This window comes from Sparus aurata, chromosome 14 (assembly GCF_900880675.1).
Source record: "Sparus aurata chromosome 14, fSpaAur1.1, whole genome shotgun sequence".
NCBI classification, from domain to species: Eukaryota; Metazoa; Chordata; class Actinopteri; order Spariformes; family Sparidae; genus Sparus; species Sparus aurata.
This window is the reverse complement of record NC_044200.1, coordinates 15,635,199-15,647,994: the sequence shown is the minus strand read 5'-3', so window position 1 is coordinate 15,647,994 and position 12,796 is coordinate 15,635,199. Positions and strand designations below refer to the sequence as shown.

Sequence of the window (12,796 nt, the reverse complement as noted above, 5' to 3'; positions counted from 1 at the left end):
AAAAGGTATTCTTTGTTACATTTTCACACTAAACAAAATAAGCTGCACTAGTTTATCAAATAGTCCATTAGTTTACTTTGATAATCAATACATTGTTTTCAGTTTTTCAATGGTTGAATGAAACATGCACTTTAAAATGTGGGATGTTGAAAAGGACAATGATAGTTATTTGCAGCACAATTTGGAGCCACTTTCAAACAAAGCATCCTTTATTAAAGGTTTATAAGGTGTAAATAATGACTTTATTAATGATTAATTAATCTTTTATTAATGATTAACAGATGAGTTATGAGCCAATAACATCTTTGAGATTGATTAGGTTTGGCTGCTGTCTATCCTCCCCAGAAAGACATTTTGTTATAGTTTGCAATAAGCCATTAAGTTGGCGATAATTTATAATACAAGATAAGTCAATAAATGCTCATAGTTCTGCAGTCTGGAGCTGAATTAAAAAAATAAAAAAAAAATGTTGATAAATAGAATTGGATTTTGCAAACACATTGCAGCACTTTTCTTAAATGTGGATCAAGTGTGTCATGGAGGTGTTTGGTTGAATTCCACCTTCATGGAAGCACATCCAGAGGGATTTTCATAACCAGGAACAACCCAAAAGTGGCTCTATTAATGATGTATCAACAGTTAACGATGCTTTAAGTTCAAGCTTATAACACCAGTTTATAAGACGCTTAATGCTTCAGTTTTAATGTAATTTTTTGTAGATTTTTCAGAAACAAAGCCAAGTTTATGTTACTATAACTAACTATAATCCCTCCTAATAGCATCTTACGCCTGACATTAATCACTCACACACATCGTTGCCTCTTTCATTGTACATGACATACAAAAAAGTGCAGAGTTCACTGAGACCCTCCATCCTGAACGACGCCACATAAACTGTGTTTGATAACACGACCCAGCATGTACGACTTTCATGCTCTGTATACGGCTGTTTAATTTCAAAAGGCCGCTGATCTCTGAGATCCAGAGAACATTGCGTTTTAATTAAAAAACTTTGAGATTTCACACCATGGGAACCACCTGCAGTGACATATATTATCATGTCAACACAAAGAGGGAGCATGGACGGACTGAGAGGATCAAAGGCTGTTGGGTCAAGCTCTAATGAGCAACTCCATTGTGAGACTAATATGACTGTAAGTCATCACAGCTGGAGTAATCACAGTCCGTGACACACTGCAATAAGACATCCACCCACTCTTGCCTCTGCCCGGCATTTGATCTCTGAAGTGGAATTAGTTGCTCCTTTTCAGCTTCAGTGGAGAAATCACACTTTCATTGCTGGATTATGATGTTGTTAGTTCCCTGAAAAAGGATGTGTGGAGAACTCATCCGTGGATCCATTAAGGCCTTTTGGAGAACTGACCACACACTTTTTACTCTTGTGTGGATCCTTATAATCAACAAGTGAAATAACATCTAACAAACAGGCTGAGATACGTTCAATAGTTTTTTGATGGGGGCTATGTGGACTTTTTCTTGAGCTATAGTTGCCCTGGCATAGTAGTAGTACATTGCAAGATATTATCACAGGCCTTTAAAAAACATTTCTCAATCGGAAGAACACAAACTTTTCTCACAAAGTTAGAACAGTAAACACAGGTTTCTGTATTTGTGTCCTTGCTATTCTAACTAGTATGAGGAGGGGGGAGCTCAGTGCACCGAACAAAGTTTACTCACAATCCTGATAAAAAGCAGATTAGCTGCTAAATAAGAATGTTTGCTTTTTATAGAACTTTTAATTTGATTCTTTCTTTTAATCATAAATGTTCACTGTTATGGACAAACATGGAAGATTTTTGCGTGCGTGTATGTGAATGTCTTTTCCGTGTTTCATGATGTTAGCAATTTACCAAAAAAGACAACATTTGCAAATGTTTTACGAGAAAATAAATGCAAACGACGCATTTGTTGGAAATTAAAGATGCACACAAATGCGTTTTTAGTGATATGAAACTGAATGTAAACACATTTTGTTGTCTATTTTTTGGAGAAAGAATTCCACAGGACACCAAGTTTTTGGAGGCTTTTAATATCTATTTTTCATGGAAATTAGTGGGTTTTTTCGAGCACAATTAGTCTATTTTAAGTCAAAAACGATCTTTACTATTTGAGGTTGACAGGGGGTGTGGTACAGCGAGAACATCCTGTCACTGTAGACTGTGTTACTGCATCTTGCATAGCTATAAAGCATCGTAGCATGTGGGAGTACATTACAGTGCAACATCGTGACTAATATGATGAAAGACTCCGGAGGCTTGTAGCTGAAAGACTCATCCGTCAGTTTGAGGTGATTGGGATTTCCTGCTTCAAATGCTCACCCTTTGTCAGCGAGCAAACATTTTGGGGAGGTCAATTTAAAGAAACCTGGTGGTGGAGCTGCTGCAGCACTGTGTGGCAGACGCTCCGTGATGACACCGGACGTTGACATGAGCATTCACGCCCGCAGATGACCGGAGAATGTAAGTTGTGTCGTGTATTTTCACTGCCAGGAAAAAAAAAACCAACACTTTGAATGCGTCCTGCCCCCACATCAACACCCACGCAGGAATCCCCTGTTACTGCTGCGTCTGTCTGATGGAGAGTCCTGTAAAACAGTCCCCGCGTGATCTCCCTCACTGGGCCCCTGTTGGCCCCTCATCTGGCTCCCAGCCTGACCCATAACACCCCCTGCCAAAGAAGCATATGTAGTGGTGGAGGTGGCAGCAGGAAATGAGCTACCAGCTTCTTATTTTTCACTCCACACAGGATGCAAGGGCGATTGACAAAACATGAGAAAGGTGACCGGGCCGTTAGAGAGTCGAGACAAGCATGACAAAGACATCACAAAAAAACCAAACACATATATAATCTTTTAGTGGTAAACACAGTCACAAAATTACAAAATGAACATGTTTTTATCATTCACATCAAGATCTGGAACACGCTGGCCATAAAACAAATGAAGAAACAGCTGTGAAACTATATAAATAAATCAGATATTCAACATTTTACATAGTTATGTACAAAAAGTATTTCCTTTTTTGGTGTTTGCTGGTTCCATCTTCAGGGTTTCGTGCATACACGTAAATTCATACCTTACAACAATACAAACCCTTTTCTGATTAGCTGTCACAACATATATTTCATCTGTGATCTGATTGGTAGCCCCGACCACTTCTCTCCATCCCGCACCAGTTCTGGCACTCCTGTCTTGAGGAGAATTGGTTTCTGTTGCCACCACAGCCCCCGTACACAAACGGTCTGCATTCGCCTGAGCGAGGGTGGAAGTACCACAGCAGGACGTATTCTGAACAGGCGCCCTCCGACATCGGCTCCAGGCAGCGGTCTGTTGTTGGAACTGCATGCGAGGTGAGAAACAGGTTTAAATAGATTAAAATCACTTTGTGTTTCCCATATTCCAGGAGTTGAATATGCTGCTAAAATGTTTCAAGTCGTTCAAGGAGTGGGATCAATAATGTCATGCTACATTTTTCCTTCTTGATGAAATCCTTCACTCTCAAAATACAATATGTATGGACGCCACTTAATGCCAGTAGTGTGCGGAGTATGTTGTAAAGCTATAATTAAGAAGGGTTGTCAAGACTCCAGAGGATATTGTTCATCAAGATCTCAGCCAGTAGCACTGAAGTGTTAATCTTAACTTAGAATTGGAATTTTGCTATAACAGAATCACCCTCACTGAAAACTTCTCAAGTTAGCGATGCTGATTACGCTGGCATAAACTCTCCTATATTCAGAATAATTCCCAGCAAAATGGCAGCACCACTGTTGTTAGGTAGGTTGAGACAATGACAGTGAAGATGAACATTAACACTGAAGTATTATAACTGAAATGTTACTCAAACCACAGCTGTTGGAGAAGCTAACCTTGATGTTAGCCTGTTGGACCGGCTAACACTGTTGTCAGCTTGTTGGAGATGCTAACATTAACATTAGCCTGTTAACTTTAAATTTCCCAGAAATATTGCCTCTTCCACTGACACAATTAATGTCGCTAACTCACCCGTCTTTTCTACTTTATTACAGCAAGCTAGCTAGCCAGTGACAGGTGCAGGAAGACGGCCATTTTAATGGATACAGGCAGTCTTGTGTGCATTTTAAACACAGATACGGGCGTAACAAGATGAGTATCCTTTCGAAAAATGTAGTGTACAACACTTGTTAGCATTTCTTAAGCCAATAGGAAGATAGGAGTTTTCCTGTCTCTAAAGTTTAAGTTCATTTAGGACAAGCGGTTAGAAAGGAGTTGTTGGACACTGTCAGTGTATTGTTATCTTACACACAACGTTTGGATGCAACGTTCTTCATTACACTTCTCCGCTGCATACTTTCATTAGTATATTGCCTCATGAAATCTAGCACAGGCTGGATTAAGCTTCAGTCTTATCGTTTTCTCCCACCTTGTCCTTTTAAACAATTTCAAACAAACTAATTACTCATAGATTATGAAGACATGAGGAAGAAAAAAAAGGCGGATACATGAAAGTAAACAAGAGATAAAAGAGGGGCAGCAGAGAGATGAGAAGAAAAAAAATCAGTTGTCTTGGCAGCTCACCAGCAGCGTTTGTTCCAAACACCCTTCTTTTCTTCCTCCGTCCCCACCCCGCAGTCCCTCCATCAAGAAAATCTGAAGGAAAAACAACATCAATGAAGAGTTTTACACGTTGGTGGATTCAGTCATTGGGGGATCGTGAGGGAACCACTAATTCTGGAGCAACACATAATCAATGCTTCTGAAAATAATTTCTCCCAAGCAGCTGAGCTCTTATTGATGGTCTTTTTTTATCTCTTTGTGCAAACAGTCTGTGAATCTGGAACACTACAGACTCGGTTTGTGGGGAATCACAGTTACGCAATCGCGCAATTCACATGCCGCTAACGTTAAAACCAGGGATGAAAGAGGAAATCCAAAAATATCATCAAAAAGAGATTGGATGGAGCACATTTATAGGTGCAAAGCAGTAAGCCCCGGTTTTGGATTTTTTTGTTTTGTTCTGCAAAGTCTGCTGTGTTGAGCTTGTTTCATCTGATTTGATCAAACAACATCGCAGGAAACTAAGTTCAGTCAGAGACACTTGCGTCATGGCATTGACCATTTATGAGACAAGCATCAAAACTCAGTTAAATCAATAACACCCAGTGATCATAAATAAAACAGCCACAGGTACTAATTGCAGTGCAGAGGCTTTAATTTTATTTGTAAGTCTCCAAATTAAAGCTGAATATTGAACTGTGGCCCACAGTGTGCACAGAACGCGATGAACGTCACCGTTTTACATCTAATTGTAATTTATGAATAAACATGCTGACATTGACAATGGGCAATGACAGGCTCACTCTGTGATTAGTTTTCTGGTTTACCTAAAGCAATAATTAAAATAAATTGGGAAGCAGAAAGCTATTCTTGCCTGAGGACTGCGATCATTAATGAGCTTCATGAAATATTGTGTGATTTCTTGGCACATGTTGACCCTTTGTTTAACTTTGTGGTTGCTTTTTTTGTCTTCGTGCTGACGGAGTCAGTAGCAGGACTCCAGCGCTCCAGGAGCAGAACAGGCTGCCTACAAAGCTGCCTACACTGCAGCTGCTACACATAAGTATGACATATGTAAGCATTCAGCTTTGTTACACACTTGGTCACATGCTATAAATTTGTTGAGCAGTTTTGCACATTATGATATCGCAGCCATCTGTGTGTTTGGCTGCTGGGCCTGGACAACAGTCCAACAGAGAACTTGTGTCAATCTGTAATATTGAACTAATGATCATCACCAGTGCTGTTTGGTCGTATCCCCATTTCCTCGAGGATCGGAGCTGCGGGAGTGGTCGCTTCTCCCACTTTGTCTCCATGTTCTTCTTCACCTCCTTCCTGGAGGTCGCGGTTGAGGGATAGTGCCTCTTTGTCCAGCTCATTTCTTTTCTTCTCGGTCACTGACGTAGTTCCATCCGGATCCACAGACTTCACTATGAGCTTGTACTCCAACCCTGCGACGATACAGACACGACACACAGCTATATGCATGAACACCAAATGAAAATTTTGTCTTTAGTTTTTTTTTATGACTTTCTGGAATTTTAAATCTTGGTTTCATCAGTTTTGTTATCCAGACAACTTTATTTATTATTTCACACTTTACAGATTTCACTCTCCTGTGACCAGAAAATGATTAAAACACAACTTTTCACTACAAACATTGTGGTTTTAGACGTGTGGTTTTAATAAGAAACTATTATCCAGCAAGTAGACCATTCACGCTCAAATAGTCTGTGCTGAAATCATCTATTTTACTCCAAGTATGAATCCATTTTTTCATTTTTTCTAGGTGATTACAAGTATTTGGAAAGAGAAAATTGTGCGTTGCTAAAGAGACACCAGGCAGTCTTACAAATTCATACATCTATAATATGATTTACTGAATAAATACATTGTAAAATGTGGATATATATCAGATTTAAACTATTTAAAGTGGCGCTATAAATCTTAATACAAACAGGAAACTCAACACTGACAAGAGTAAATAAATGTCACTAGCTTTGGAGAAGATTTAAAACACTCAGCAGAGTTTGTTGACAGTCTCCACCTGTGATTCTCCTACTGTGACATGTCAACGTGTCACCTGTGAAAAAGGTTTATTGCAGCAAAGGTTGACAAATGATCCTTTAAGTGTCTCGTAAGTGTGTGGCGGATTCTTGGTGAGGCGTCTCGTGTTTGTGAATGGCTCCACTGTCGCTGGCACCATGGTGTGTGTTCCTCTGAGAGAACATAACAGATGGCACAACACACACGGGTGCCGTGCTGCTGCCACGGGAGCTCTACAACAAACAGCCACACACACACACACACACACACACACACACACACACGCACACACACACACACACACACACACAATATGTAGGCCTTTCCACAGGCACATGTTTGTTCACTCAGAAAAGTACAAGCACACATAGATGGTTCAAGATGTACAAGTGAATAACATGACACCCCGCAACACACACAAAGACACACACACACACACACACACACACACAATCTTACCGCACTTTTCTACCACCTCCTGGGTGACCAGCTCCTTCACTTCTTCAGCCTTGACACAAAGAACAACAAGATTCAATGTCATTATTTAAATTCCCCCATGTTTCTAACTGTTTCTAACTCTGAATTCAGCACATTCATGCTGTAAATATATTTCTCTCTTTTAAATGTGTGTGTCAATGTACAGTGATGTACGTACAGAGAGTCCAGGCTCCCCCTTCTCCCCTTTTTCTCCTTCAGTACCCACTGTACCCTGTAATAAAAACATAAGATTAATTTTTATTCTTAAATCATTTTAATTTGAACAAAGTCTGCATAAAGAGTTGAAGTCCTAGCCTGTTCCCTCGCTAGTCACCAGCACCTGCAACCAAGATTAATGCCACAATTGTGCCATATCGTACCTTAAATACAAGCAGTGACCAAGACTTTTTGATCCATGGACGTACTACAGACATGTTTGAGGACAATTTTAATTCCAAACCAGCTGTGATCTTTTCTCACTCTATTTCGTACGATTGGTTTTGGCTTGCGTCATGTTGGAGAGGCGGGATGTAATGAGGGGGTGGAAGACACCAGGGAGCCCGTCCTGTCTGGGCTGGTTCACTGAAGCCTCTTATGAATAAATGATGTTATAAAAGTACTGTTGGGCAGGACAAATACATTTAAAATTGGGGAAATTATTTAGTATATCTAAGTTTAGATAAGAGGGATCGAGCCCTTGGTAGCACAACAGTTCTATTTGTTACATGGTATATGTTATGTGGAAATTCTTGCATCGCGTGGAGTTTTTATTTATCAGTTTGATATTTTTGTTGTCTTTGGTAAAGATTGTCTTGTTTTTGACTTTACTATGTTACATTTTTTTTAAGAACTTTAATACAATATTAATGTTCAAAAAACAAACAAACTGGTATTTATGGGGAGTTGTTGATGCCTTCAGTATAGTCCCACTTAGCAAAAACACCAAGTCTCAACAAAGTGGTGCAGAAATGGTGCTGAAAGTTGGATATTTTCATTTCATTTTCATATTTGAAAACCTGAAAAAATTAAACGCAGTTATCCAAAACAAACTTTTATGAATTCTTTACATCTGGTGAAAGATTTAGTCAACATACCACACTGTAAATACATGAAGATAATGAATAATGTTGTTCATGTCTCACACTCTCTCCTCTGAGTCCAGGGTTCCCGGGCGTTCCCCCCTGACATGGCTTCGATCTGCCCCTCCGTCCCCTCTCGCCCTGTTTGACACAACACATTCTGAGTTTTAAAATTCTTTCAAAGAGAAACTCTATACTCACAACAAAGGAAATCTACAGCCGCAACATTTAACAACTCACTTCTAAACATTATGAAAGACAGACCAATTAGGTACATCCTTGGAATATCCTCATTAGTGGTTTGCAGCCACTCTCTGTCAACACTGAAAGTCTGGTAATTGTAGCTGAAAGGAGCTAATTGAGTAAGATATTACTTGAAAGCTGGAGACGGAAATAGACCTCTGTGTGTGTGTGTGTGTGTGTGTGCGCGCGCGTGTGTGTGCTTAATTAAGGACATGTCGCTGCTGTATCCTCTGCTGCAGTGTACAGGCTGCCTGCCTCTGCTCGAGACACAGACATGGTGATGACTGTAATCAAGCTCGGCTCATCCGTCTGTTCCCCGTGCTCTGTCACATTCTCACTCTTCTTTTCTTCCAACTTTTTATGAACGCAAATGTATCTTAAAAAGTTCACCGCGACTATTTGCTGTGTGAAAGATACGGCGGCGTGCGACGTACGACGTCCTGAGCGGAGATTGACGTCAGGACGATGTTGTAATCGGGGACGCTTGATAAAACTTCCACAGATGCTTTTGTGCGACACAATCTGCATCACAAGGAATCTGATAGTGGACAAATACAAATGATAATAATAGATAATAAAGCAAATCTTGGCCTTGGCCTTTTTTTAGTGCTGTCATCCCCCAATTTGCATGAGCGAGTACGAGAGGGCATATAATGGTGCTCACAATTTGCCGTTTGTATCAAATCACTGTAGGGAACAAGTTGTGAGTTAATCATGCGTTTATTCATTTTCAACCCTGCCTGTGTGATCCCAAGACAAATATTCACATTCACTTTCTTGGCATGTAAACATTGTGTTCACTGCTCCTCCTTCACTACACCATACACTGTATGGTTGTCTGTGATAATTATAGATATAGATATATACATAGATAGATTTTTCTTCTTCTTAGAAAGGCGATCATGGTTTTGTCATGTTGTTGCTTACGAGTCTCTGTCCCTGTCAGCTCAGCCTGACAAATCAGCGATCAACAATTTTACAGTAATGAGGATCTGACTCAGGCAGTGATGAGCCACCTATTAGAGATATAACACCCAAATAAGTCCTGGTCAAAGGAGAAGAGCTGGACTATGATTACTTTGTTATCTTGAGAAAATGAAGCATCATGATCAAAATGAGATAATTATTCTGTTATGTCGATAACAGACCCAGGTTTTTCTGCCAATGTACAATAACACATTAACAATGCAGCATAGAAATAATAATCCAGTATTATATATCCCCAATACACTGAGGGAGCAGGCATATGGTACCTTAGGCCCCGTGTTCCCACGGAGTCCTGGGAGTCCAGGTGGTCCATCATCTCCATCCCTTCCTGGAATCCCTGCTGACCCCTTGAACCCCGGGAAACCTGGGAAACCTGCTGCACCCTGTCATTGCACAAGAAGTGAGAACAGTTTGTATAAAAAAAGACACATTTTACAGTCAGTTCTCCCCACATTTAACAGAAAAGTACAACTGTGACGAGCTCCATGCGATACTGATGTTATTTAACAAACCTTTTCCCCTTTCACTCCTTGATGACCATCAACACCGTTGATGCCTCCTTGTCCTTTATCACCCTAAAATTATTAAAATAGTAAGATTGCATATATTTTCGTGGGAGAGAGAAAGAGGAAAATATGTGCACACTTGAATGTTTACTTTGCGCCCGGTGAGTCCATTCAGTCCAGGTATGCCAGCGGTCCCGGGGATCCCCATATCTCCCTGTTTTTAAAAGTACGTCAGGTTGCATATACATATACTTTCTTTGTATAACATTGTTAGACAGTTCTCTTTTTGGTCTGTTAAGAAGATAATTGAGGCCTAACCTTTTCTCCATCCAGGCCTGGACTCCCAATGTGTCCAGTTAAGCCTCTGAAACCCTGTAACAGCAGGTGACACTTTGAAACGTGACCGCACAAACAGAAATCTTAAATAAAAAAGGAATCTTGTACTTAGTCACAAGCACGAGGGAACAAGGTGGGACAACTGCATGAAATAATAACTTCCTGCACCTTCTCTCCCTTCTCCCCTTTGTCTCCTGGTAAACCTGATTCTCCGCGATCACCCTGTGGAAAAAAATAAAACAAACAAAACAAATGAAAGACAAAAACAAAAACCATAATGTCATCTGAATGTTCCAAAAAATGTAAAGGATCCTGATGGGTTAGATGTTGATTTGTCCAGCGTACCTGATTGCCCTTCTGGCCTTCGAGTCCAACATCTCCTTTGTCCCCCTTGGCACCATCCACTCCATGATCCCCGTTTCGGCCCTTTAATCACATCATGATATCTTTTGTAAGTGATTTCCTGAAACTAATACAGAAATTTGGCTCCATTTGTACTTCAGCTTACCATCACTCCATTGAGTCCGGGCTCTCCTGGGTCTCCCTGCAAGAAAGAAGACAATTTCATACACAGTACCTCCATAAAAGTAATGAATGGGTAAACAAATGTTGTTGGAGTGTAAACATATTAATGAAGCTGTACTTACCTTCTGGCCGACTGGTCCTCGAGCGCCAAACCGGCCCAATGCCCCTTTAGTGCCTGCATCGCCCTTTAGGCCCTTTAAAAACAATTAAAGTGCCTTCCATGATCCATATGTTTGTAATCCCATTCATTTAGCATGAATGAATTGTCTATCATGAGCTCCATCATGACATCTCCAAGCACTAAGTGTCTCAGTTACCATCAGGATTTATTACCTTATATCCAGGAGGACCGTCCTCGCCCTTCTCTCCTTTATCTCCGTCAAAGCCTGGTGGGCCTCGCTCGCCCTGGAACAAAACATCTAGTAAATTCTTCAGAAGTCGTATTATGTGTTTACTGGTATGCTTGGATCTTTATAGTATATGTGAAAGCATAAATCCCTAATTGCACACATAGATTTTAAATTGATTGGTTTTAAGATACATTTTTTCTTCTTCTAGAATATATTGTGTGTTTCTGTTGGCCCGGGTGGTGAGATGCTGAGTTGCACTGAATTGAAACCAGGCGGCAAATACTGTCAACGGCATCCTCGTCTGAGGCTACTTTACTTGAATGTACATTGCACATACACGTACAACTTCGAGTGAGTCTCACCGCGTCTCCTTTGGAACCCTTAAATCCCCGGGGTCCTTGGATTTGAAGTGTGCTCCCCTGTCGGGAGGGATGATGGATATATTCAGCCATGAATCATGTTATACTTTTACTTAATAAACAGTAAGCCCTGTTGTGATTTGTTTTGCAACAAGTCACCTGTAATGAATGTGTACAAAGCCTCAAGACTTCCTGATATGTCTACAAAGACACATAAAGATCAACATACCCGCTCTCCTCTGACTCCAGGTAATCCGTTTGACCCCTGAAAAAGAAAGATGCTTTTCAAAATGACAATTCCAGGTGTCAACAAATCACACACAGACAGTATGTGACTGTTGCAAAGCAGCACTTTATACTACTGTATAATAGCTGAGACCTCAAATCATGTTAATAAATCCCTTCACAATACAATAAAATCCACCTTTTATAAAAATGTCACAAACAGGCTGAACACAACATGGAAAAGGTTTAGTGGCATTTGACAGGTATGAGTCGCTCAGTGTGACACCTCAGTGGAGAAGAAACAAACAAATATGACACCAGTCTGACTGAAGGCTGAACTCACTCCCATCAACACAGCGTGGACCTGCTGACACTTCAGAATAAATGGGACGTCGCTATCCAAGAAATGAAAAGGAGTCAAATGTCAACGCTGGCCTCTTCTTTCACATCTCATACCTCACTGTTGACGCAAACAACCTTGAGAGTGAGTCAAGTGTAAATAAAGATTTAGTGCGCTCAGGCAGACGAGGTCAAGAAGTTCACTGATGCTCTCAGAAACTGAAGCGCCTTCATACTTTTCGTGCAAAATGGTGAAAAGATTTGACAGAAACTGCATCAAGTTTTTATTTGTGGTCCTTTTGGTGCACAAACTTTGGTGACGAAAGACGTCAGAAAACAGCATGAATGCATAAAAGTATGCAAGTGTCCTGCTTCATGAGATAGGTTCAAGTACAACATGCTGATACTCAGGTCCAAAAATCTATCATCTGTCCTCCCAGCTGGCAACAGCACAGGTTCACACCTGTGATGTTATCATCAGTTAGGTCCTTTGATAAAAAAGAGCATCATTTAATTAAAAATTGTTGCAACAAGACGCATCCTTAATCTATAAAGTATCCAAAATTGTGAATAATGCTCATCACAGCTTCCCAGACCCCAACATGACGTCTACAAACAACTTATTATCTCCAACCAACAGTGCAAAAGCCAAAAGCCTTTCATTAACTGTCATAAATGACATTTCAGACATGACATTTAAGCTGAAACCAGCACATGTTTGATATTTTTGTTTAAAAAAAACAACTGAAACTGAAAATGACTGAAATTT

General features: G+C 40.3%; 1 protein-coding gene across 5 annotated transcripts in view; it reads right to left on the bottom strand.

The window, feature by feature from the left end:
- Positions 1-2,857: 2,857 nt before the first annotated feature.
- Positions 2,858-12,796, bottom strand: part of col7a1l (collagen type VII alpha 1-like) — a 57,496-nt gene continuing 47,557 nt past the window's right edge. For all 5 annotated transcript variants that reach the window (XM_030439453.1, XM_030439457.1, XM_030439456.1 and 2 more), the window contains 17 exons: positions 11,693-11,728; positions 11,467-11,523; positions 11,088-11,159; positions 10,877-10,948; positions 10,738-10,773; positions 10,575-10,655; positions 10,398-10,451; positions 10,212-10,265; positions 10,045-10,107; positions 9,900-9,962; positions 9,654-9,770; positions 8,221-8,298; positions 7,257-7,310; positions 7,061-7,109; positions 5,794-6,006; positions 4,577-4,648; positions 2,858-3,358 (listed from right to left, as the gene is read on the bottom strand). In XM_030439453.1, coding sequence (XP_030295313.1) covers positions 3,144-3,358; positions 4,577-4,648; positions 5,794-6,006; positions 7,061-7,109; positions 7,257-7,310; positions 8,221-8,298; positions 9,654-9,770; positions 9,900-9,962; positions 10,045-10,107; positions 10,212-10,265; positions 10,398-10,451; positions 10,575-10,655; positions 10,738-10,773; positions 10,877-10,948; positions 11,088-11,159; positions 11,467-11,523; positions 11,693-11,728 — 1,386 coding nt within the window. In that variant the 3' untranslated portion in view covers positions 2,858-3,143. The remainder of the gene's footprint in view (positions 3,359-4,576; positions 4,649-5,793; positions 6,007-7,060; positions 7,110-7,256; positions 7,311-8,220; positions 8,299-9,653; positions 9,771-9,899; positions 9,963-10,044; positions 10,108-10,211; positions 10,266-10,397; positions 10,452-10,574; positions 10,656-10,737; positions 10,774-10,876; positions 10,949-11,087; positions 11,160-11,466; positions 11,524-11,692; positions 11,729-12,796) is intronic.